At 39.3% G+C, this 26941-nt stretch overlaps 1 protein-coding gene across 1 annotated transcript in view; it reads left to right on the top strand.

The window, feature by feature from the left end:
• LOC107036929 (glutamate receptor ionotropic, kainate 2) overlaps positions 1-26941 on the top strand; it is a 102322-nt gene that overhangs the window by 27480 nt on the left and 47901 nt on the right. The window contains exons 2-7 of the mRNA XM_029126031.1: positions 13676-13837; positions 18078-18329; positions 22199-22374; positions 25003-25056; positions 26397-26561; positions 26674-26826. Coding sequence (XP_028981864.1) covers positions 13676-13837; positions 18078-18329; positions 22199-22374; positions 25003-25056; positions 26397-26561; positions 26674-26826 — 962 coding nt within the window. The remainder of the gene's footprint in view (positions 1-13675; positions 13838-18077; positions 18330-22198; positions 22375-25002; positions 25057-26396; positions 26562-26673; positions 26827-26941) is intronic.

Below are 26941 nucleotides of genomic sequence, written 5' to 3'. Positions count from 1 at the left end.
AAGCGTTACATTTGCATTGCGCATTGCTTTAATTACCAGAATTCATCATTTAGGGTCTTAATGCTCATTCTAGAGGCATTTGTCGCTCGAATTCGGGAAAATGTGTCCAACAGGAATGTATGTGGTTCGTTTGAAGCGGAGTAATACAGCGAAAATGTTGAGTGGGAATTTTTATTTTATATTTTGCATTGAGAGAAAACATTAGTTCTGCCGAAAAATTATTCTGAAATTTTTTTCATGTTGAGGAATTTATTTCACGAATAATGACGTCGTGAGAACTGAAATTTCAAATGTTTTAAAATAAGTTTTCGTTTTATATTACAAAAATTAAAATCGAGTTCTGGTGATGAAAATTTGGTACTCGAAATTAAGACTCCAAAGTTAAGGGTCCCAAGGGTCAAAATAAGAGTCATGAGGTTCAGAATAAAGTCATGAGGGTCATAAGGTCAGAAGGTCAGATTAAGGGCCCAAATAAGGGTAACAAAATTCAGATTAAACGCCTAAAAGGGTCACAAGGGCCAGATTAAGGGACCAAATAAGGGTCAGAGGGTCAGTACCCAAGGGTCAAAATAAGGGGTTCTATACATCTCTCTGTTATAAAAATCCAAATCGACTTCTGGTGATGAAAATTGGTATTCGAAATAAACCGAAATTAAAATGTGATAAAACCAGTTGTTAATTAATAATAATTCTTAATATCAGCGACTGTTTTCCCACTGCAGCAGCTGAAATGTCAAAATTTTTCTTGAAAAAAAATATCCACCTCCATTTCCCTCTGTTGCCGTCTCTGAGGGCTCCCTGGATGCGTATGTCTCCATAATTCACTAGTTCCTTCCTCCTTATCATTAGTTGTTCGACCACTGGGGTCGATATGTTATTATTATTCCCGTATCTGAGCGGCTGATTTATCGCTGTTCTCAACTGTTGCTTCGAGGCAAATGGGGCATTTAGAGGAATCTGCCCTAGTCATCAATATTTGCGCCGAAAATTCCGCAGTTCCTACATTGATTCTGACGCCGGAAAATGCGTCGAAACATCTTGGAAGTTTCCATCAATCATTATTCAATAATTTTTCTCCCAACAATAGCATTTATCAAAATTGTGTCTCAGGCTGGGAATTATTTCGTGTTTAGTAGCTGCAGTGGATACAATATGGACGAACGGAAGCGTTCTGCGAGGTATTTCATGAGAAATTCATCGAGAACTTCCCTCTTTTCAGGAGAAAAACATTGGGGAATAACTGCCGTTGAGTGAAATGCATGAGAGTTGGACTTTTCATTTGAAAAATAAGTGAGAAAAAAAAAGGATATAAAAAACCTTTAAATTATCCACTGGGTCGAGGCTCGCAAAGTTTCATTTCTCCCTCCCTGAATGTTATGAATAGTCAATGGAGAAAATCGAGAGGGTGGAGTTTTCATTAGCCTTCTTTTTCTCATTTCACTCGAGGTGGGCGTTCATCTCGTAATTTACGAAAAGAGAAAAAAAAAGTTTTTCCGGGGGAAAAGAAATAGCGACTGAATGGAGTTGAAAGTCTGTAATCCTTTGCTCAAGTAAAAATTCCAATCTATTTGATCTCATTCCAGTGCACATCTTTTTTCTACCATTGTTTTTTACGATTTTTCATCGGGGGATTGAGGTACGTTTCAATTGATAAAAGAAGTGGCTGGAGAATCCCGGGGAAAAACAGCGAGGAAAAAAGAAGTGCGATAAGGGGCGAGTGTGGAAAAAAAGAGGGCGAAGAGAGGAGGGATGAAAGAGGCAGAGAGAGACGGGAATTCTGGGGAACAAGAAGCCGCTAATTCGACAATTCCCACTGCGCCTGTAGAAAGCGGAATTTTTGGTTCATTTTTCCTCGATTGTGAGCCACACGTGGCTGACACAGCTCGATGTTTCAGGAGTCAAATGCAATATCGTGCGAAATCTCAACCGGAGTTTGCATTTTTTTTTCATTGATAATTAACAGGTCGGAAATTTTTGCGCTGAGGACTACTGTTAGAACATTACGCCTGAAATTTCAAGTAAAAAATCTTAAAATTTTTAACAATCCCTCATTTACACGAAATTTTGAATTGAAAATTATTGAATAATTTCAAATTCACAATATTGAGAATTCAATTGCACCTATTGCTCAATTGTCAAAAAATTTCCAAGAACGTACACGTCGAGAGAGAATTGCACGGAGAAAATTATTAGGTGAGAATATTTGATGGAGTGAAACAGATTTGAGGGAAATTAACCACTTCGATGGAGTTGATAGCTCCCAGTGTTCATCGTTATCATTTTCATCATGGATCCGAGCCCTTAATTAATACCTTCACCTCCGTCCTCTAATCACCTCAAATTTCAATTAACCGAGCAACACTCACTGCAACATTTTTCCGAGCGGATAAATGCGAGTGATAGTTACCGTCGATCATCGCTTGTATTTTCCTTCCATTTCTTACCTGGCATCTGTCGTAGACAGAGAGAAAAGTTGGAAAATAGAATACACAAAATGGAAGACGAGATAAAAACATCTCCCCGAGCAACGAAACGAACAAAAGAAATGAAGCGAATGGAAGGATAAACTGCCATAGAAGAGATGAGTCCTGCAGATCGTTATAGGAATTTACAGTACTTCTTCCCGGAATTTTCCAATAGCCGCGGCATGAATATGGTGAGTACTCAGTCCCCAGTTCAACGGAGACCCTCCGAGGAGCCACTGAATCGGGGAAAATAAAACCAGAGAGCAAAATAAAAACTATTCCCGGCTCTATTCAGCGTCTCGTTAATATTATTTACGGCGAAATTATGGACCCTTTTTTTTCACTTCCCACTTGCCAATTGTCCTCACCATTTTATTCCAAAAGCGGGCGATTTTAACAATGGCGGCACTCAGTGCCGGCCTTTCACGCGGACCAGTGACGGCTTTTTGTTTCAATTGGGGGGGGGAAAAATAGTGAATCAGTGCTGATTATGATCTGAACGATGTCCGGACGTTCTGATCGAGCTTGAATTGTGCCATTTCCGCTATCAGGGAATTCTCGGTGATGGGAGGAAAGACACATCAACGGGGGAAGTGAATGCGTCGGAAATCACTTTACTAAATGGTTATTTTGACGTTGAAATTTGTGCGCAAGCGAGAGGTTAGAGATTAGTGACAATTTCATTATTATTCGGAATCAACGTTCACTCGGTGAGAAAATTCGATTTTGGCCAAAGTCGACTTTCCCCCTGAAAAAATCCAAGATCTGACACTTTGGCCCCAGAGTGAGGGCATATGGGCGTGTGGTGTGATGTTTTTAGCGAGAGTCATAGGCTACGCAAGGTGCCGTCTATAGGTGACACGAGTGGAGCGTAATAATAATTTTCTCCTGTAATAATAATTTTCCAAATAACTTTGCGTCATTTCGAGCGCACAAAAGCGAATGAAATGCCGAAAAAATATTGACCAATCAGGAAACCCAATAAAAACCCCATCGCTCAGTCCCTTTTCCCAGAACCCCAACCCTTTCTCAGCTCAAAAATTTTGTACTCAGATTCTCCAACTTCGAGCTCTGCGTTTTGTCACCTAGATTTCATGCTCGATCTGTCACCGCTTGTTTTTAATTTCCCCCCTATTTTTTATCCCGAATTGCGAGCCAACTCCCGGCAATTCGTCCACGTCCACTGAATTTTCAAAACTTTCCGTAAAAGGGGCCGGCGGGCGGGGGAAGGGGCGGATGTCATGTACGTTACATGATCCCAAGGGGGACAACAACCCGATCGGGGTGAAACAGTATCCCGGCGTATCCCAGTGTCGTGAGGAAGCCTCAAAGACTTTTGTTTCCCCAAGATCAAAATCATATACGCACACCCATCAGCGCTGCACGGAGAGAAATTTTTGATAAAAATTATCGGACCGTTGTATAAAAGTGTACTATGAGTCATCGTTTCGTCATTTCTATCCCGAAATTTAGTAAAAATTAATATATGATGATCAAATTTTAGTCTACGCTAGAGAAATTTTATCCTGACGCATAGTAAATTTTTCTCTTCCAGTCCAATAATTTTTAGGTAGATAACGAAAATTCTAGAACGGTTGGTAAATTTTACCTTAACGGTGCAGTAATTTTTACTCTATCGACACGGTAATTTTATTTTTATCAGGATAAAATTTCTCTAACGCAGAATAAAATTTGATCATCATATATTAATTTTTACTAAATTTCGGGATAGAAATGAGGAAACGATGACTCCTGATACGCTTTTATAGAGCGGTAGGAGAATTTTTATAAAAAAATTCTCTCCGTGTGGCGTTCCCCACAATCGCATCGCACCATTTCCTGTATTGGGTTTTCCCATAGACCTGGAGCTATCACCGCTATCGCCTAATATTCGGGTGAATTGAGGAGCCTTTGCGGCAGCCGAAACAGGGGAAGCGCGTGAGAACCACTCCCAGGAGATTCGGCATAATTTTTTTTTTCAGCTGTACTCGATTCACATAAAAATCCCTCAAATACTCCGCAAAAGTGTAGATAAAAAGCCCCAGTCTATCGGTGAAACCGTAAAAATGTACTTCCAACGTTTTCGTTTTCCCATCAGAATCCGCGGGGAATCTATTTCCAAAGAGACTCGAAACGCCTGAATTTTTACGGAACAAAAACTTTAGCCCTCGTATTGGTACGTTCTATCGATATTCCCGGTGTTCATTGCAGTTCAATAAAACACGGGGACATGAAACGTTTTTTTTCGAACCCATTCCACCGATTAGACCAATTTCAATATTTCCTGTGGGTTTTTTTGGGAAGTTCATCTCCGGTGAGTACTTTTTCGGAGCTCGGTACATCGGTACTATTGTTAAAACTTGATCTAGATACGGGTAAATCGTCGGAGGATCGCGAATAATGAACGATCGACGCATTAAATGAATGGAATTTTCAAGGGGACATGCCACACTGTTGACATGAATTTTGTCGTTGAAAATTCAGAACTTCATGGAAAAATCTGTGAGAACTGGAAATTTCAGTTCAATTATTCTATGAAAATTCAGGATAACATATTCTTGAGTTGTCAATTAATTGAAAATTGATCGTATCAGCATGAGTTTATTGAAAAAAATCAAATGGGTTCAGGAACTTTTATCTCGTTTTTGTCTTTCTGCTGCCAAAAAATTTGGAATTTCATTGAATTTCCAGTGAAATTTGAGATTTCATAAATTTTTCCCCTTAATTTGTATTCAATGTCACTCTCCTGAGAATCACTAGTCGAAAAAAAACTCCACCCACTCGCGAATTAAATACCTCCCCCTTAAAAAATGTAAAAATCTCGTTTTCTCACCGAAAAATAATCATTCTTGAGACGATCATCAAGACTAAAATGTTTTATGTAGCTATAAAAGATTGTCACGGATATAACGCCTGTTGGCGTCAGGATGGCGCCGCATGTCGAAAACTCGAAATGTTCCTTTTGCGGTTATAAACCCGGTGGATGAAGCCGATTAAGGGGGATAACATTTTTGCGAAGGAAGATAGGCGAGAAATATCTCCATGAACGTGTATACAGCGGATAGTGAGCTAGATATTCCCGCGATTGTGGGTGCGGATATGTCGTTAAGGAGTCATCCCTGCCAGCAGGCCATCTCGATGGCTCGTCGCCGACTGGCGCTAGTGAGAGAGAACTTGCATTAGGTTAGTGGCAATTGTCGAATATACATGAGAATGCTCGAGTCGTTTGAAATGGTTTCGTCGATTTTGCAGTTCTACACTGAATGTGTGCGGCTTTATGGGGTAAATATCAACTTGGAATATTCAAATAGACACTGAACTCCATTGTACGATGGGGGAACTTTGCCAAAATGAGCAGAAAAGGTAGAACTTTTGTTTCTGAATTGAGTGAAAATTGTGGGGAATAGGTGCCAGGCAGATTTGCATGTCGTTTCGGGAAGATATCTTTGAAGAGGTGTGTGCGGATTTTTTGAGATTTTAATTGAAATAATTTTCGGAAAATTCGTCGAAGAAGATTTAGCGAAAAACGATTGGGAAATTTCGGGTTTTATTTTTTTGTGGGATTGGAAAAGTGGAAAAATCCACTTTATGATTTTTATGGATAAATTATTTACTTAACCACGAGATTCCCTAAAATTCCAGTAGAAATTGTAACTTTATAAAAAATTATATTGCTTACAGACACATTTTAATCGTTAGTATTTCAATTCCATGATTCCAAGTCCCTAATTTAAAATAATGATGGAAAATTTTCAAGTTTTCATTTTTTTACAAAATTTAAAAATTGGAAAAAACTTGGATTTTTATTTTGATCTATATTTTTTTTAATTACGACATTCCCAGAAACTCTAGTGAAAATGTCATTGTATTAAAAAATTACATCGCTGACAATAAAAATAAACAAATCCATCAATCACCCCATAAAAAAATACCGCACCAAAACCCCCGCCCAAAAAAAAACTCCCTCGCCCCTCACCGCCGCCCGCAATTTCCCAAAAGTTCATGATTCAAGAGTCAATAACTCGTCCCCAGCTTGAAAAAAAAATCTGATAATTACCAGTGACAGAGGAAATAATGACGCGAATAAACCCCTCCGATCCTCATAATTGAATTTTTTTATCCCGCCGAGTGAAAACGACGTAATTGAGTAGGGCGATAAGTCCCACCAGTAATTAGCAATGCACACTACCATGGAAGATAACTCATTGAGGCACGGCGTATATTCCAGCTCGTTTCGCCGAGTCAGAATCGTTGACAACGAGAGGACGAAGTGGACTGGAGTATGAGGGGCATTTCAAAGCGGCGAGAGAAGTGAAATGGGCTAATTGGATTTTCAGAAAGAGAAGCAGTTTGGACGATGCATTGGGAACAGTTGCGAGAGCATATACCGTTGAATCACTTGAATTATCGCGAGACAACGGGAGTAGAATGGAAGCGGAGGAGTTGCGAATGAAAAGGGAGTTTGAATTTTCGTTTGAATGTGGGGGACGAGCGCGGGAGGGAGAGAGGGACGAAAAAAGCCGAAACACGATGTCGCCAGTGGTGTTGTACGGCTAAACGAGATTTACCGTGAAGGGGATGAACCGAGAACACACCCCCAGACCCATTCATCCGTCTCGGATGCCGCAGGAAACGGTTCACTCTGTCTCAGCTCTTACCAACACGGCAACTTGAGTCTCTTGTACAGGAGGGCGGAATTAAAGGTGGCGATAAGTCCCAAACGTAATTGCGCGAGGGAGTCTCCAGGGGTGGGTTATAAGCAGCGAGAACGCCGGCAAGTGCTTCAATGTACCGCCACCAACGATGTAAATAAATTTAGTGTTTTGATAAAATTCAGGGATTCTCTCTTGCGGAGGAGAGACGGTGAATCCCTGAGGGCATTTACGTTCGGTTGTTGATTTGATTATTTAATTTGTTTTGTTTTTCTTATCACGGTTGGGTGAAAGCTCAAGAGAGCAACATTGAATCGCATTTTGAGAAAAAATGGTTGTGAAATTTCGTAACTTGAGTGAATTTTCAGCGGAACCTTTACATTCGTTGTTCATACTCCCGGAAATTTTATTTTAATTCTGAATATGAATAAATTTTTTACGATTCCAAATAAAAGATTTTTACGCTGGAAAATTGAAAGCATTTCACTGGAGAAAACCTGGCCAAAGTAAAATGTTATAATTCCCTGCATTATTACGAATATTTGAGCTGAAATTTTCAGTTCCACAGTTGTCAATTTTCATCAAATTATAGTTCCAGTGAAATTCCAGAAATTCTGAAAAGTGCTACTGCTCTCACCCGAGAGGAAATAAACTAAAAATAAAAATGAAAGATGCTGGCAATTAATTACCCCAGTTTCAATCCCAAAATTATCAAATTTTTATACCTCCTAAATTACAGTATCCCACGACGTCGGCCCCTCGGGAAATACGTTTGGCGGATACTGGCGGAACCGATAATGCCCTTCCGGTGGAAATGCAAGCAGATACATGGTTCCGGGCTTGCGTCGATGCTTGAGCGTCGACACCCCCGTGGATTTATAATCCGATTGGGCTGAAGTGTTATTGCCGAGTGAGGCAGCAGAGTTATGAGGATGACTAATAACTCATTGGTGACCGATATAAATGAAAACGGGCTGCGGTAAATTTCCATCACGTTCCCATATGAAAACGTACATGTCCGCTAACACTGAAGGCCAGAAAATACAGAATCGACATTCACTCGGCGGAAAAATTCGATTTTGCCGACAGTCAACTTTCCCCTGAAAAATCCAAAATGACACTTTGGCCCCAGGTGAAAAAAAAAATTTTTATTTCGACATTTCTGGTGCTTCCGAGTGTTTCATTAGCATCAGAAACGTTAATCGATATAAAAATTAAGGAATGTAATCGAAACTAACTTTCATTTTTGGAATGTTATAAATTTAAAATATCAACTCAAATATTCCTAAAACTAATGAATACCATCCTCAAGCGGTTTTCGTGGGATTGTGGAGGCAAATGAAGGGCGCAAGTGCACTTAATGATTAGCGAGTTAATTATCAGCCCTAATAATTACTCCGTAATCTCGGACGAATTCGGAACCGCGAGGTCATAATTACGTGGATTCGACTGTAATGCGGGATATAATAATAACAGCAGAGCCAAGTTCTTATCGTTATCAGTGAGCCGAAGGTAACTCTGCATCCTCTCTCGTTTGCCAGGAAGCGGAAGGGGGAAGAGTGGCTATTATTTCAAGCAGGACTTTCAACTACTTAGTACCTCGTTATGAAAATCCTGGGGTTCATAAATTCTTGAGATTGACACCGATACGCATCTAGAGACGGGAAACATTCAGCATTTACTCGAGCATTAATTTCTTTCTCAGTTAGCAGGGCAAAACTCATTTTCTTTGTTCCAGTTTTCGAGAGCAATCTGCTGTTATGAAGGTATTGTGAAGGTTTCACTTGGCAAGAAACGAAAGGGATGAGTGTGAATCGACCCTTTTGTTGTTTCACATCATTATAAAAGTATGAGAAATTTTATTACTAATTAATTAGCACAATGCAGGATTGGTACAATTTTTTATTAAATTACTCATAATTATTTTGGCCCTCATAACGCTGATTCTGACTCCCGTGACCCTTATTCTTCAAGCACCAAATTTTCATCAGCAAAATTTTCAACATTCCTCTATTTTTCGTCCCCCCTCCACCCCCTCACAAAGTTCAAATACTCAGAATTTTTATTTAAATTTAACAATTTGATTTTTTTAATTTAATTAACGCATGCGAACGGAGGGACGGGGGTAGCTCAGATAGATTCTGCAACCCTCTCACCCTATTGGGTAAAACCTTCCCCTATTATACATTCCCCCCCCCACCCCCTCTCGAAGTCCCAATTTTTGATAATTTCTTTTTTTTATTTAACAATTAAATTTTTTATTTAATTAATGAATGCGAACGGAGGGATGGGGGTGACTCAGATAGATTCTGGAACCCCCTCCCCTTGTCTATTATGCATCCTCCCTCCACCCCCTCTCGAAGTACCAAATTTCGAGATTTTCTTTTTTATTTGACAATTTAATTTTTTTATTTGATTAACGCATGTGAACGGAGGGATCGGAATTATCTGTATAAGAAACGGAAACTTCCCACTAATCTTCAAAGGAGCAATATCCTAAGTCAATCTACTCCATAACTGAATAACCAACGATGAACGCAAACTTCGGGAACAATTTGAGATAAGGATAACTTGGAATTGTGGGACTTTGTGGTCATCCCGGCGTAACCCTGAATTGGGCTTACGAGACAACGGACAAAGTGCCGTCTCCGACACTTACCAGAGGGGACTAGATATATAGCAGCATTAATTCTACGGTGATTGGTTGTACGATAGGAGGCGATCATCCCAGGAAGGAACCGAGGCCGTAGTCACGTAGGGAATATCCAAGTTTCGGGTCTGGGGACGAAATCGGACAATCGACGTCCGGGCTCTGCGTCGCGGTCAGTAGATCGGCTTTAAAACTTCTGAATCTTCAGGGAAATCACGATGATAGCGCCCAGAAAATTTATTTACTTGAATCAAATAAGTTTTTTCAAATTAAATGAAAAAATTTATTCGAAGTTTCGGTTAAATTAAATAAATTTTATTTTTGCCTTCTTTTTTGAGAAGTTAAGATATTTTTGGTGTCTTACATTGAGACATTACACTGCATTCAATAAAAAAAGATATGAATTAGATTTTTAGTTTATGAAAAAAAGGAAGAAAAATATTTATTGAAATCTCCATAATTGCCATTAAATTTTTTTTTTCCTGGTAATGGAGTCTATAAAAAAACAGAGATTACGTCTGTTGGAAACCGCCGGCAACAAAGCAAGGAAAAAAACGGCAATGGAGGCACGTGCATAATTCGCTTCGTAGCCGAAGTGGAATTCAATTTGTCACCTGTTAGCAGAGCTCGCAGTGGATTCTCCCCAGACATGCTAGTCTTTTTTCTCCCCCATCCAATATCGTAGCTCGGAATATACATTTTGCATTTATTCTGTATAAGGGGAATATGGACTCGCATATATGTCTAGAAGTTTCTCTCGTATAACAAAAATTTCATTCGCTCGGTTCAAAGTGTTTTCGCATTTCAGTCGTAATCATGCGGTAATGGAATTATTTTTTATGGAAAGCTCCGTGAGGTTTACATTAATACTGATATTAATGAATTAATTGTTCTTCAAACGTAATTAGAGCATTTTTATTGAAATGAACGTTTCAGTTTCATTTTAAATATTGAATATTGTCAAATTTTTTCGTCTCTTTATTGTCTCTTTATTTTAATAAATGAATGAATTAATTAATTAATTGTACAAAAATAATTGAAAATTTTCATTCAAATAAATATTTTAGTTTATCGATTTAGATAAAAAATATTGTTGAAATGAATAAAAAAATTGGAATAAAAGGTTTTCTATTAAATATTGTGAAATGCTTTAGTCTCTTAACTTTCGAAAATTCTCGGAAATAAATTGTCTCAAACGATGACTAAGGTACTAACACACGTCACTCCGAAGAATCCAACAATCAGTGCAGCATTCGAACTGATTTTTCTTCAATTTCCCCAGATGTGCCCTTTTTCCTCTCGCGACGAGAGTTGAGACTTCAACCCAACCGGATTTGTAAAACTTTTAAGAAACTCGTTCATTCTCCCAACTGTCTCACTCGGCCCTGTACTTCTACTTCACAAACTCGAGAGACTCAGGCACTAAAATCACCAATTTCCACCAAACTCAATTATCGAAATTGCCGATACAGTGGAGTAGTGCTTTTGTTCACAATTCCGGGGGAATGTGATACGACCCATTATTAACTGATTCCATTGTGTTTCGGCTTCAAACGAAACCCGTCGTTACGTCACAACTAATTTGCTTCATTGAATTCTTTGTGGAGATGATTAGAGCCAATTATTGATGTTAATCGAGTGTCTCACGCATTCCATATGCATCGCTGTTGAAACAAATAGGCAATTCCATGGAATTTTCGAGACATGACATTGAATTCGACTTAAGGAGGAAAACAATATGGAATTGTAAAATTGGAGCGACAATTCCCAAACTTACTTGAATTTTCAATGAAAACATGGAGAATAATATATTCACCTGAAATTTTCTAGGTGATGAACAGGAAATTTACACTTTATATGAATTTTTACTTCAAATTGTGAATTTTTAATGACTAAAATGTACTGAAAATTTAATTTATAAAAAAAATTCACAGTTTATCGTTCAAGAAATCGTAAAATAAAAAAAAATAAAGGGAACATCTCTATATATTATAAAAATGAAAAATTAAGGGTCGCAAGGGTCAAAATAAGCATTATGAGGGTCAGGTTAAGGGTCATATGGGTCAGATTAAGGTTTGCAAGGGTCAGCATAAGGATCATGGAGGTCATATGTGGGTCCTACAGGGGTTGGCGAGCAGGTGGCGTAGCCCCCTATTAAAAAACAAAAGTAAGAACCGAAAATTGAACTTTAACAATGAAAATTTTCAATTTAAAATCCCTGAATTCCGAAATCCCTGAAAATAAAAACCCGCGATCGAGCAAAAAATAGTAAATCTTCCGCTTGAACTTCCACCATCGTTGTATTACCAGAATCGTTCGTCGTCGTACCATTAGAATCGATTTTTCCGTGATTGCAGTCCGCTTTCATAAAAGGTATTTTGCATTTTCCCCCGGTAAAATTTCGTCCCCTTCGGGAAATCCGTACACAGCAACTTTACTCTCCGGAGTTAACGTTCTAGTGTATACGCATCATTGTAGTACTGAACGGTCGAGCTTAACCACGAAAATTGGAGGGAGAGGTCGTTGGGAGCAATTATTTGGCTGGTCCGCACAAGAATAGACATTTTCTGTCGTGTGGACAATACACAACTTTCCATCTCTCCCATCTCCGTAATTACTTTCAAAAATGCATCTCCAAGAGAACACTGTGGGGATGAAAAATATTTGATGGTAATTAGAGGGCTCGCGTCCACTCATGAATTCATGACAATGTTTATTTAATCCCTGAAAATCCGAAAAAAATTCTGTCATCTTCGTGGTGAGACGATTTAATTTTTCAATCATTCTGGATTATTTTCCGTGAAATAACTTGGTTCGGGAGAATTATTTGATGAGGAAAGGTGTAATGGCCGACGACACGTGGGGGGTTAATTTATTTCTTCATTATTTTCTTCCAATTCCTAGGTAATCACCTGATTATCCCACATTTCTCCGTCTCACCCGCACTTTCCCACGATTCACTCGAGTATTTTTTCGCTCCCATCACTCAGAGGATCAACCCCCAATCCGTTTTTCATCATCGGTCATTTGGAAGCCCCCGGCTGACCCCGAAAAACCTGTAGTGAGAGCCGATAATCCCACCAAGAATGGCATATTGAGGCGAAATGATCATCGCCTCAATTTCCCTCGGATTAATCGAGGCCTCCCCTCGTGGCCGATGCACGAGACGTTGGAGCCGGTACAGGACTGTGATTGCCCCAATGCTCCCCAGTGACTCCTGATAGCCCCGGATATCCAATAGGTGAATCCAACTGCACCTACGATACCATTTCCGCAGGAGTTTCAGCTGCTCGTGATTTTTTTACTACTCGTGAGAGCAGGAGCAATTGAAATCTTTCGAAATAAACTTATATTTATTGAGACGAAACCTCTTTTGGGAAATAATATTGATAATAATGTGAGAGGGCGAGGCGCGGGATAATTTATAAATTTTGGTGGGCGCCAATCAATTATAAAAAATTGACAATTGTTCGAGGGATATAATTTAAGGATATCATTTGTCAATTCAATTGCGTGAAAAAGATTTGAATAAAATCATGACTATTCAGCGTAATTTAAATCACATTTTGTCCATAATTATTATATTTTAAACATTCTTTGTTTATAAATCAATAATTGAAGTTGTTTAAGTTGTTAAAAAATTATGAAATCGATTTCCGATAAAATCTTTAATATGAATAAATTTGTTACGATTCCGAAAAAATGATTTTCATGGTAAAAAATTGATCTCCCTCCAAAATTTTCACATTATTCACATAAACAATCATGAAAAAAATCCGCTCATAAAACAACTAACGAACTCAAAATACGCAAACTATAACTTTTCTTCAAACAAATCAACCAAACCCGAGAATAACTCAAGTAAATAAACGAATTTAATCCCCCCGAACCCCATTGTCTAATTCCAGGTGCAATATTCACTGAAGATCAAAAGGACAGTCCCTCCGAGTTGGCCTTCAAGTACGCAGTCTACAGAATAAACAAGGACAAGAGCCTGCTGCCGAACACAACCCTCGTCTACGACATCCAGTATGTGCCGAAGGACGACTCCTTCAGAACATCAAAGAAAGGTAAAGAATAAGAAAGAAAAGCCCCCTGTAAACTCCATTGTCGCGACTCCGTGCTCCACCCTTTTTCGAAAGCCAGAGGACTCGCCTCAAGACGAAGCTTCCCGAGGCACCAGAAGACATTGAGATATCGATAAGACACGGCTCGGAGATCAGATACATTGGCATCACTCCCCTATCCAGCCATCTACTTCTCCGGAGACACAGGAGTCAGGATAAATGAGAAAATTGGGTTACAAAGCCAAGTGGATTCTCCATCCACGGCTTTTTGTTCCCCCCTACGTTGTATTCTACTTTCCACTCTGCCGTCTACAGCTATAGACGATACATTAACGATTTATCCCCCGGGAGCTCTCATCGCCCGCTGGAACAATTCCAGATTTCTGGGGAGATTGGAGATCGAGTCGATGGGACACGTGTCTATTTTCTATACAGATTCCGGTGGATTCTTGTTTTCTAAATTGGTAGATATGAAGAGATTGGTAACAAGCCCTCGTCGCTGGGAAATTCAGTTAGGAATTGTATTTTCTCGGCAATTCCTGATAGGAATGTCACAGTTCTAGTTGAAGATATGGTAAAGCGAATGCTCGAAAGAAGGATTCGTGATTTTTCTTTGAAGATTTTCATTACAAAAATTCTGTGAGGGTCAAAATAAGGGTCGTGAGGGTCAGAATAAGGCTCATGAGGGTCAGAATAAGGGTTGTGAGGATAAGAATAAGGGTTATGAGGATTAAATTAAGGGTCACAAGGGTTAGAAGAAGGTCATGAGGTTTAAATTGAGCATCACGAGGGTCAGAATAAGATCATGAGGGTCAAAACAAGAGTCATAAGGGTCATGAGGGTTAGAATAAGGATCATATGAGGTTCACACGCAGGTAGCGTAGTCCTCTAGTTCTCGATAAAATAAATGACAATGGCATCCTCGTCTCGAGCACGTCAGCGACCCTTGAAGCCCTGAAAAGCGAAGAATCATGGAGACACATGGAAGACATCCCGGCATTTTTTCCCCAGAAAAGCCACCCCTCAATCTTGATTCACAACTTCCTCCCTCTCTCATTCAGCACGGACCCCAGCAACTCCGTTGCGCATAACGAGACCAAGATAAGAAGATTCTGAGGCATGAATGTACGAAGAGTACCCGAGAGACTGCCTCCAAGGAGTCTTGAAAAAAAATTATGATTACAGAGGAAAAATTACACGGCGAAAACATCTTTCTGCTTTCATTACGCCTGATGTCTTCCTCAGTTACTTCAAGACAGAGTCATTAAAAAAAAATGATGGAAAGGGCTCTTGAAGCAACGGCTCATCAAAATTCACCCGAGGCAAATACTTCAACGTTAAATTGTATGACGTGTTTTATCTTCTCGTCCTTTGACGACTCGTTCCGGGCTGATATTGCACATAAAATTATCAGTAAATTTTCGAGTTGAATGATAAAGTGAGAAATCCCCGAAGCACTTTGCGCGTAAATAGTGGTCTCTGAGAGGATGCTCGTGCTCAAGTGTTTGCTGAAAGTTTTGCATGAGTGGCGCTGCATAATTGGACAAATTACAGGTGATTATTTGAACTGATCAGAGTTGAGGACTGCAGGAAGGAAGATTGACTTGAAGGACTGCTCACGAGGAATTGCCTTTTAAATAATCTGCAGTGTGGAACCTTTAAAGGCAGTATTGCCTTTAGGACGGCTTAATTCAAGACATTGGACAGAACAACTTGTCGTCTTTGGAAAATTAAATGGAACATTATGAGTTTGAAACGAAAGATTCTGTAGACAATGTCTGGAGTGCATGTCTTAATGTTTTAATATCTTAACTTGAGAGCCTAAAAATCACGTAAAATTCACTTTCTTCCAAAGCCATGCTGTCACCTAATCCCGGAGTGGAACAGAATGATCGCGAGCTGGTTTCGAAAACCCATAAACCTAGAGGAAAAACCCTATCCCAACATCAGCATTCTATCTCGTATGTAAATGTTACATGAGACGGATTGAGGCACGACTCACAATTTGAATATTTTATTTTGGATGACAGAGCTGCGGGGAATCTTGAGAGAGAAAATAAGTGCAGAGAGAGAGGGAATAAAATTCTATCGGGATGTTGCTTGAGGACAAAGGAGATATTGTTTCTTCTTGCCGACGTTCTGAATTTCTTAAACATTTCTTGAGACATTCAAGTCGCTCTTAATGTCTCAAACTGAAACATTGAGACATGCGTGCGAGACTTTGTTGGTGTCCAACTGTAATATCTTGTCAAATTATCAACTATATTGCGTGAAGAACAAATAAATCTTCAATTTACAATTGAATGAAGAACAAATAGTTCTTCAATTTACGAAGCTGAAACTAGCGGAAGATTCGGCAGCAGAAGATTTGTCTTGGGCGACTCTAGGGTGTACAAATGTTGTTAACTAATGTACAAACACTTTCGCGCTTAAAAAACATTTGCACACATGATTACTTGACTCTCCCACACTTAAATATCCTCTAAATTGAATTCAGTAGCGAAGTGATAAACGGAGATAATTCAATTTCGACGATTGACCAGTTTTCAATCAATATCTCGAAATCTAAGGGAGATAGCCAAATTTTCGTAATTACATTTGTTGTAGCACTCAATCGGCTCCACAAAAAAGGTTATAACAAAAATTTCGCTATCTCCCTTAGATTCCGAGATATTGCTTGAAAACTGGTCAATAGTCAAAATTGACTTATCTCCTTTTACCACTTCGTTACTAAACTTTCCGCTGACGAAAATTCCGCTAGTTTCAGCTTCATCTTCAATTTATAATTTCTCTTTGTGACGACAAGCACTTTCTTTCAACTTGAGCCACCCTCAAGCCACTGGACGCCGCAGGGAGTATTTTCTTGGTAAATGTGATAATCACGTTGACGAAACGTGCCATCTGCTCGCCATTACAAGAAAGATGTTTAAAAACAGAGGGTGTAAGTAGCTCAACGACGTCCATCAATATACATCAGTATTATTGATGGCTTAAGACTGTTAGTCTCCAGCTGATGGCCTTCTTGCTTCAGCTGCGAGAAAATTGGCGAGGTCCAACGCGGCGGGAAAAAGTGTTGACAAGACAGAAACAAAACGATTGTTGTTGGTCGAAAGAAGACCGAAACAAGTAGGATTAACCAAAAACCTAGTTTTTCTCTCTCCCACCGATGAGCTAATTGATTCAAGCTGATTGGACTTCCATTACTCCAGCACCCGAGGATTTTCCGTTATCTCCGAGCTCTCGCCCTCGAGATCCTGATGAAATTCATATCCAACGATAAAATGATTCACTTTTGTTGTCCCTATACATCTAGGGGAGAGGAGTCTCTCGACTCTTCCTTCAAGTTCCATCCTGTGAATAATTCATATCACAACTGCGTCTTCTGGTCTACGCTGGACCGAACTCCGTCGATATGTGTGAAAATCGACCAGCGACTGAGGGAAAAAGGAGAAATGAATGGGGGAAAAAATTCTACTCGTGTTTTTTTTCCACACGATCGCGTGAGGTGAATATTTTATCGGAGAGGGTCAGACCAGTTGCCTTTGACTAGTCGTGCTCGAACTGGGTATTATATGGCACACGAATAGAGAAGAGTCTGTGGACTCCTCGGACGTATCAATTTCCGAACTATTTTTCACTGACGTTGGGGTGAAAAACAACCACTTCCTGTGGTTAAATTCTCTCGGGCGGTATCTGTGTGACTGCAGCGACTTATTTTCGCGATTTTTGTTACATCGCGTTGGCAATAGTCGTGAGTTATCAATAAGTTCGCTGGGGTTATTGAGTTTGGTTGATTTGTTTCAAAATAATGTCAAATATCTCTATATTATGAAAATCCAAATCGACTTCTGGTGATGAAAATTTGATAGTCGAAATAACGACGCCGAAATTAAGGGCTATGAGGGTCAAAATGAGATTCATGAGGGTCAGAATAAGGGTCTCGAGGGTCACAATTATCAGATTAAGGGTTATGAGGATCACGGGGGTCACAAAGGTCAGATTATGAGTCAAAGGGATCAAATTACGGGTCGTAAGGGTCAAATTAAAGATCATAAGGGTCAGATTAAGGATCACGAGGGGTAGAATGAGGATTAAGAGGATCGGTGAGGGCCCTCGAGGGTCAAATTCAGGGTCACAAAGGTCAGAATAAGGATTATGGGGGCCAAATGATAAGATTGAATATTGTTTTCGTCATTAATTCCATTCAAAACAATTTAATAATTGAAATAATTCGATTTTTCAGCCTGCAAACAACTATCGAGATCGGTCCAGGGTATATTCGGTCCATCGGACCCACTATTAGGCGCCCACATTCAGAGTATATGCGAAGCCCTTGACGTACCACACTTGGAGGCACGAATGGACTTTGAGCCAACTTTCAAAGAGTTCAGTATAAATCTCTATCCATCTCAGGATCATCTGAATAAGGCATTCAAGGATCTCATGTCCTTTCTCAATTGGACGAGAGTTGCTATAATCTACGAGGAAAATTATGGTGAGTTACATAGAATTAGTTCTTTTGATACAAACCCACCGACATTTACTTTGATCTTGACTGGAATACCGGGTATGTTGCTGCTGTCTGGCGAGTTTGGATCAAAGAATTCCGATCGTTCCAGGTTTTCTTCGCTCTCATATTGATTCATGTATCGTCAGGGCAAGGGTGGAGGAAAAATATCTGCAATTTGAGATATTTTCGGAGGTGGTCGAAAGATTCCTTAAGTTGATTTATTTTGGAGTGAAGCAGAAGAAAAATTTTGGCCTCCAGAATTTTTTTCATTCTTCATTCCCTCGGGAATTGATTTGTTATGAGCTTCATGATGAAATTGAATGCGTTCATCCCCTCGGGAGTGACTGAATCTTGAGGTACTCCGGTTCGATTATTTATTCAGTTGTCCAGTTTACACTGACATTCCTCTCACATTTTTCTATTTGTAATCTTCCCATCACTCTCAACCCTCCCATTCTCGACGGTACCAGTGTACACCGTCCCCGCAAGCACACACGTCCTCCATTTCTCCCTTCTCCACCAACGCCAACCGAAAAGAACTTTTATATGCGTCTCACGTCCGTTCACCATAATTTTTTTTCACCTTTCAGTGCCCTAAAAAGAGGCGAATAGCTCTTAGAAGACGTGGGGATGAAATAATGACACCATATTCAACTTTTCTTCTGGAATATCTTCCTCTTCCGCACTTCTGCTCAATTTATACAGTTTTCGGCTGATTTTTCTGTGTAATTCCGGAAATTTTGATTAGTGACATTTCAACTTTAATTTAATTTTTTGTTGTTGGGAAAAAATTAAAATTCCGCGGACGGTTGATTGAGAATTTTTGAGAGAGTGAAAAAATGGAGAAATTTTATATTTCTTATCATTAAGGAATATTGTCATTATTTTTATATTTATTATCACTAAAAGTTCATAATTTCATGAAAAAACCCGTGGGAACTGTGAATTTCAGTTTAATTATTCCGAAAATGAATGAAAAATCAGCGAATTCCTTGGAATCACAAGAATTCACCAACTAAATTGAATATTCAATGAAAAAATCAATATCCAGCAACAAATTACATCGCATCATCAATGCAAGTAAAAAATCATGAGTAAATTTACTTGAATTCCCCTGAATTCGATGAATTTTCACGGAATACTTGCACTGAAATTAACACTGCATTAATTTTTGATAAAAATTAATTTCACCTTTAATTTTAAATTTTCGTAAAACTCTTATGTCTCGTAAAAACTATTTAAATTCACCGTAGCTACTCCCCGAGCACCGGTTCTTCCCAGCACTCCCGTCAAGTAGAAAAACCCCACGACCGATCCGACCGCCGGACAAAATGCCATTCCCCGGAATTTTTCCCTGCCGCCCAGAACTCGCATTCATCTCCCAACAATTTATCCATCCGCATTCACTCGTCCCCCCCCTCGTTTGGTTTCTCCCCACATCCACCCCGAGCCTCCCAAACTCGGTAAAATTTCCCGAAGAATTCCGGAAATACTCCTCAGAGCGCCGTCTCAAAGGCTGATGAGCTCCACGGGATGAAGCATTGACGAGCATAATTAGAATATTCAGTCATTGAATAGCATCTCCAACGTCAGAAGGCGAAATCCACATCGTGTATTACCCCCATTGTCTCCTCAATTCTCTGTGGTTGCGACACAATGAGCGATACGAAATTGCTCGGATACCACTCTGCAACAGCATCTCCACATGTGCTAAACTGAATAGTCATTATCCCGAAGATTAAACGACGAATGTCATAAGACAAAAAAATTTGTTCCATCCAGTTCTTTTAATTTCATTTCACGCTCTCATCTCTCTAATTTTTCTTGCACTCGCGACAGTGACCGCAGAGAGCTCGTCTACCTGGTCGCAAAATCCCGAGTAATTGGACTGCAGTGGTGATAAAATAAGAGCTGGAAAAATCTACACAGAATGTTGGATTTCTTTATTTTTCAATTTAAACGTTTTTAACGCCACGTGAGCCTGCAGCGTCGAGACTTATCCGGGGAAGATTCACAACTGGGCTTCGGCAAACCACCTCTTGCTCTGTATACTCTCCTTAGCGCACTTGTCCAGCCAAGTGGGTCCTTGTAGGAATCACCCACCACTTTGTACGACGTTCAAAGGAACTCGGGGGAGTGTATGGATTTCGGGGGAGATACGTGACAGATTTCTTTATGACGACGTTTTACGAAGATGTGAAAAGGAATTTGGGGAAGTAATAGAATAGATTCTCACGCGAGTGGAAATTCAATTTACGGAAGTAAATTACTCTCTACGAGCAGCGGGATGATAAAAATTATTGTGGAAGCTCAAGTTCAATTTTTTGTACTTATAAAAATATATTCAGGAATTAATCAATTCAAGTGGCAATTTATCAATTTAAAGAGCTGAAAAATTTTTCTACAAATATTTCCCTGTAAATACTCATTAATTGAGAAGAGAAAATTATTATAAAACCTTTAGATTTTTAAAATCCATTCAAAAATTCATTATTTTTCCGTTGATTGACGAATAGAAATGAAAAAAAAAATCAATCAATCGATTAAAAAGCCGCATGATCAATTTCAAAATTATCTGTAAAACTTCCACTCTTCAATTGCCACAAGAATTCCATTCCATTTGATAACCATTGTCGTCAATGATCTCTGTATTTCACTGATCAAATGTAATATTCGTCCACCAGATCAGTTACTCGCGGTGAATGCCCATTAATTGAAACAAAATCTGTCGACTCCTGCCCCCCAATATTACCTGTATCATTCATGACGACGCCAATTACTATTTTATCCGTCCAATTTAAAACGATTCAAACGAACACAAGGGTGTAATCAATTTATACGATCGCTGGGGGGAAGGGGGGGGAGAGAAGAAAGTGAGGACGATAACCCATGTGAAATAATCACTGCAATTGTATTCTGCGGATGCTGTAAGTTACACCACCCACTGGTGGAATTAGAGTCCTAAAGTGGTAGAACGCGGGTGGGTGTCGGAAACGATTTGCTGGCTGGATTTACGATCGAAGATACAAATCGTCGAAACGGCCGTTTTGTGGGCAATATCCTCGGCATCCACACGTGGATGCGCATCCCACTCACCCCTCCACCTTGTTTTCCGTTGATAGAATTATTCGACGAGACTTCAGTCTCGCTGTCGTAACTCGAACGAACCACTTTAACACGAGATCATTTTTATTACAGCTGAATGATTTCTTGTGCTGTTTTGCGAAGAAAATTGTTGATCAATGAAATTAATTGTTGAATTTATTACGACTTCATAAGCTAGAAGATGGAATTCTAATATTAAATTAAAAATTACCGCCTCTCAATTTTTACTGCGTTCAACAGTAATTTTTTCAACGGACTCCATCATATCTTAATTTTGTCAGCCGAATTTTTTCATCCAATTCGTCGTAGTTTTTCATTTGCTCTCGGAATTACTATGTTAATCAGTAAATTTACATTCTTTCCGCGTATTAACATTGAAAGTAAAATGTCAAATTCTCGCAACCCGTAATCGTTTAATCATTTTTATTATCTTTAAAAATTTAATCCCTTGAACAGCTAAATTGTCAAATAATCAATAAAAAAAATCAACTCGTTTCTCCTTAAATAACATATCAACAAAACTTATTGAAAATACCTCTGGCGAAATTATTTTCACCTCAGGACTACAAAAGCTATTTCGCTCCCCCGTTTTTTCGAGACATTTCAATGCGTCGATTAAAGCAGAAGAATTTAGTTGTGACACGCTCGGTGACGTACACTGATTGGATAATCTCCTTTCAATTAGTCGATGCAGCCTAGCGTCATCAGTTTGATTGTTCTTTGATGTACAATATTCACTGTGTACACAGGTCTATTCAAGCTTCAGGACCTGGTTAAGTCACCGCCAACCACACGCACTGAGATGTACATACGTCAGGCTGGTCCTGGCTCCTACCGTCAAGTACTTCGTGAGATCAGGCAGAAGGAGATTTACAAGCTCATTATAGATACCGATCCTCTGCACATGCAGCAGTTCTTCAGAGCGGTGAGTCGACTCTTCGGAATTTGAAACTCTTCGTGTGACGTTTTCCAATTGATTTCAGTATCAATTTATTTTTATTTATCCCCAATTTAATTCAAATATTTCAATTTTGCGAAATAAATAATATTTTATTGCAATCAAATGAACAATTTATTTAATCCAAATGAAGTCTATTCGATTCAATTAAAAAATTCGTCTGAGTGCAATTTAAAAAATTTAAATAAATTAGCGAATTTAAATTTTTAACTTCAAATTAAACGAGTTAAAAACATTGTTTAACAACTGGTATTTAAAATTCCTTCTGATATGAAAATACCGCCCACGGAGATTGAAAAAAGAAACTGTACCTCAAAAAAAAGAATTCGGTCGGGCCGTGAAATGCGATTAAGAGAGACGCTGTCGTTTTATGAAATTAAAACTTTGTCGAACAATTCCTGAATTTTCTCGTCGTCAAACAGAAGACGGCGATGGTCTCCAGCAAGCGCGAGTACGTTTTCTTCACGCCATCGTGGCATTTCTAATTGGCACTCATTGTAAAACTCAATCTCTCCGTAATTAAAAATTCGCTGTGGCGTTAAAATTTCGCCGAGTGTTCCCACTCTCCCCATAATTTTTCGACGTGGGGATTAATCGAAATTCCCCGTTGCATTGAAGACACCGAGTTAGTCGGTTCAATTTGGTTGCGTCTGAGGCGATCAATCTTATTAAAATATCAGAGGAAAATTCTTGCTAAAGTGGAGATTGATAATACCCGTCAGATTGAATTTTATGAGCCGTCGATTTCATCTTAACAAACAAGAAACGATATCGTAATGGCAATTGGGCGGAAGGGACGTAATAGTACTTGGAGGACAGATCGGTGGGTTGAGGAGAGCCTCCAGACTCAAGGAGAAGTTTAATCGAATTTCCTGTTATTAATCGTCCAGTGCTTGCAGACTACCTGTTATGGATTCTGTTGCCACGCATATTTTGTAGAGAATAATAACTCCATGAAACGATGGAGATTGCATTTTTTTGCGCTTTCTTTTAGCATTAAGGATCCTTTGTGATTAATTAAAAAATTTTTTGCACGTCTGGAGATGAATTATTGCCGGTGGAAGAATATTGAAAGATTAATGAGACGCAAGTCTCGGAGATGATTACGAAATTTGGAGTGGCAACTGAAGATATTGAAACTTCATTGAACAATTCTAAAAATTTACATTTGAAATTTCACTTAAATTAAGACATTGAATTTTTATTAATAATTATTACTTAAAAAAAATTTTTTTTTCATACTTGAATAGCCTCACACCTCACTCAGTGCCTGACCCTTAGATTACACTTGGGAGGGCTTGCTACAATCCGGCCTGACGCAAAAGAATCGTCTTCGAGTTGAACCGGGTTAAGTCGATTTCGACTACTAGCCAGTTTTTGCCGAATATCTCTGAATCTAAGAGAGATAGAAAATTTTTTGTCATGACCTTTTCTATAACCCTGAATTAATTCTACAAAAAAGGTCATGAGAATAATTTTGCTATCTCCCTTAGATTCTGAGATATCCACAAAAAACCAAAAGTCAAAATCGACTTGACCCGGTTTACCGCTTCGCTACTGAAATATACTTGAATCAAGTATATTTTTTCCCCCTAACATTCCTTCAAAACTCATCAAGAAGTTCGAGTTTTATTTCATACGCTACATGCCCCGGTTTCTCCTCACGCTGCCTCCGAATTCCTAGATCCTTCTCCCCATTTTTTCATATTTGGCTCGATCCTTCTCTTTTTTTTAACGTGCCTGTGTACGGTTATTGCAGCAATTCCTCCAGTAAAGAAAGGAATCGCCATGGTTACCGAGGGATACCATGAGATTTATGAACCGAAGAAGAAAATACAAAGTTCGCAAACCTCTAGTACACTTGAGATATATACAGTTGGCACATGCTGGGGGTTAACGCCGGTGATATTCGTCTCGGTATTTTCTATCGCGTTTCACCTCTCCCTCGGTTATTTTGGATCTGAGTGGATTTCGTTGTGTCAGATTTCTCCGGCTGAGGGAGACGGAACGGGAGTCTCATTGCTCTCGAGCTCTATTATTTTTTCAACAGTTTATTATTTCAGTAGGGAAGTGGTCAAACGGCATAAGTCGATTTAATCTTTAACTGAGTTTTTCAGAAATATTTCCGAATTAGAAGGAGATAGCGAAATTTTCATTATAAAATTTCTGATTGAGAGTAAATTACCCCGACCGCTTAGCTGGAGCGGTTACAAAAACATCTGAATTTTATTATTATTTTTTTTTCAGTTCGAGATCTAGAAAAAATCCCATGATTTATTTTCATTATTTTGACTTGATGTCAGAAAAAAAAATTATTTGGTAAATTTCCTCACAGTTGGCCGAAAAAATCGTCTTCTGTATTCATTCACCATCTATCATCTCCATTTTCCCGCAATTTAGTGCAGAAAAATGTCCATGACACGTGTGTGACTTGAATGCCGGTCGTCCATTATTAATCCCTCGCGTATTGACTCCCTCTATTATTCCATAAATTGGTTGTCACTCGCCAGTGGTTGTGAGAAATTTAATTTCCATTCATATAGAACGAAAATATTTTCCCATCCCGTGTGTTTTCAATATCTATTCCTTTTCCAGATTCTGCAGCTACAAATGAACGACCACCGTTACCACTACATGTTTACCACATTCGTGAGTACTGAATTATTTCCATTGAACGAAGAAATACAGAAAGTATTGGAGCATCGGCAAACAGAGGATTTCCATTAATTTTTGATTACATTTAGAGTGGATTTTCCGTCACAAGTTCTGCCTGTGTAAGCCGGTTAGGATTAAGACCACAGTAAATTTCGTACTATTGAGTTCGTGAGAAGGGTTCGAAAATCAATAAATGAAATATTGAGAAAAGGGCCTCGCCTATGAGGAATTGATAACAGAAATTGAACAAAAAAGCGCAGATGACGCAGATTAAAATGATTTTATTACGTACAAAATTAGTTAACTGTAGTGTAATTTTTCAATTTTTATTGTATTAATTATCAATCAACACTTTCAATTTTTCAGAAATTTATAAATTAGTAATCAACTCGGCGAGAATGATGATTATTAGATCAATTGAAAAATCAAATTCAGATATATTCAGACTTTAGAATAAAATTTGATCATCATCCATTAATTTTTACTAAATATCGGGGCAGAAATGAGGAAGCGAAGACTCACGATACACTTTTACAGAACAGTACGATAATTTTTACCAAAAATTTCTCTCCGTGTGCCAGCGAATGCGTTATGTTTCCCTACGAAAATGTTCCTACATTTCCCCCGAAAGTACAAAATCTTCATTAACCGGTCGCAACAGCCCCACGAGTTCCTCCCAACCGAGCCCCCATAATTCACGAAATAATCACATTCACCGAGCTCCGACAAATATCCGAAAACTTGGACAGCATCACGAATATTGTTAGACGCGTGTTCAGTCACCCCGGCGTGGCCAGGTAGTCCCGTAGTCGCTGCCCCTGAGTAAACCCCGGCATTACACTGTCCACTAGCAAGTTCGTTGACCGTGGAAAAACCGCGTTATTCACTTTAACGATCCCCGTTGTCCTATGCATCACGGTATAATTATAAATCATAGCGCCACCGGACACCTGCGAAGACATCCACCAACGAATGAGCCTGGTTACTTCATTGTACAACACTGCTTCATCCACGGTTCTCCATAATTACACAACACTGGTCGAGCTTTGTTTCCCCTTTTTGTAGTACCCTTTCCTCAGTCAGACCGACAACCGAGAGAAGAAAAAGTCTGTAAGAAGCACCTCGAACCCTCATCACAAAAGCAGTTAGACAGCTTGCGGAACGAGTTTCGGGTCAATTCACTGGGAGTAAAAACTTTAAAGCGTGTATCGCCGCGACGAAAGTTTGACCTATCCCCGAGTTAAAAATAAATAAAACACAAGTCCCGTGTCACTTAAGAATCGATAAAGCGGCCAAACTTTTGAGTGCCTTCAACTCTCCTGACATTGTTTCAGGATATCGAGACATTCGATCTAGAGGATTTCAAGTACAACAGTGTAAACATGACTGCCTTTCGGCTAGTCGATCTCGAGGAGCCGCGGATAGCCGAGGTTTTGAGGCAGATGGAGCGATTCCAGCCGATTGGACATGCCATTCTCAATCGAACTGGAATTATCCAGGTTCGTATCTTCTTATTCCATCTGTGACATTAGCTCCGCTATTCTCGGTGCACATCAGAGCAAAACAGACGTTCTTACTTTATTTTCTTGAATTATTCTCAACATGTTTCAGGCAGAACCGGCGCTTGTCTACGACAGCGTTCAAGTTTTTGCTCATGGGCTTTCCTCCCTCGATCGCAGTCACGTACTCCGACCGATGAACTTATCCTGCGATAGGGAAGAGCCCTGGGATGACGGCCTGTCTCTTTACAACTACATAAACGCGGTATGTCGTTATTTTGATGTTTTTGTATCTGTACGCTTGTCTCGGATAATGGAATCACAGTCGGACGGTTTTACATCGTGTGCTTTATTGGATTAAACCCCCAAATGAAGCGTTA

This window comes from Diachasma alloeum, unplaced genomic scaffold (genome assembly GCF_001412515.2).
Source record: "Diachasma alloeum isolate Michigan unplaced genomic scaffold, Dall2.0 Dall_scaffold_00212, whole genome shotgun sequence".
NCBI classification, from domain to species: Eukaryota; Metazoa; Arthropoda; class Insecta; order Hymenoptera; family Braconidae; genus Diachasma; species Diachasma alloeum.
Note: the sequence above shows the minus strand (reverse complement) of the source record. Positions and strands in the feature narration are given on the sequence as shown.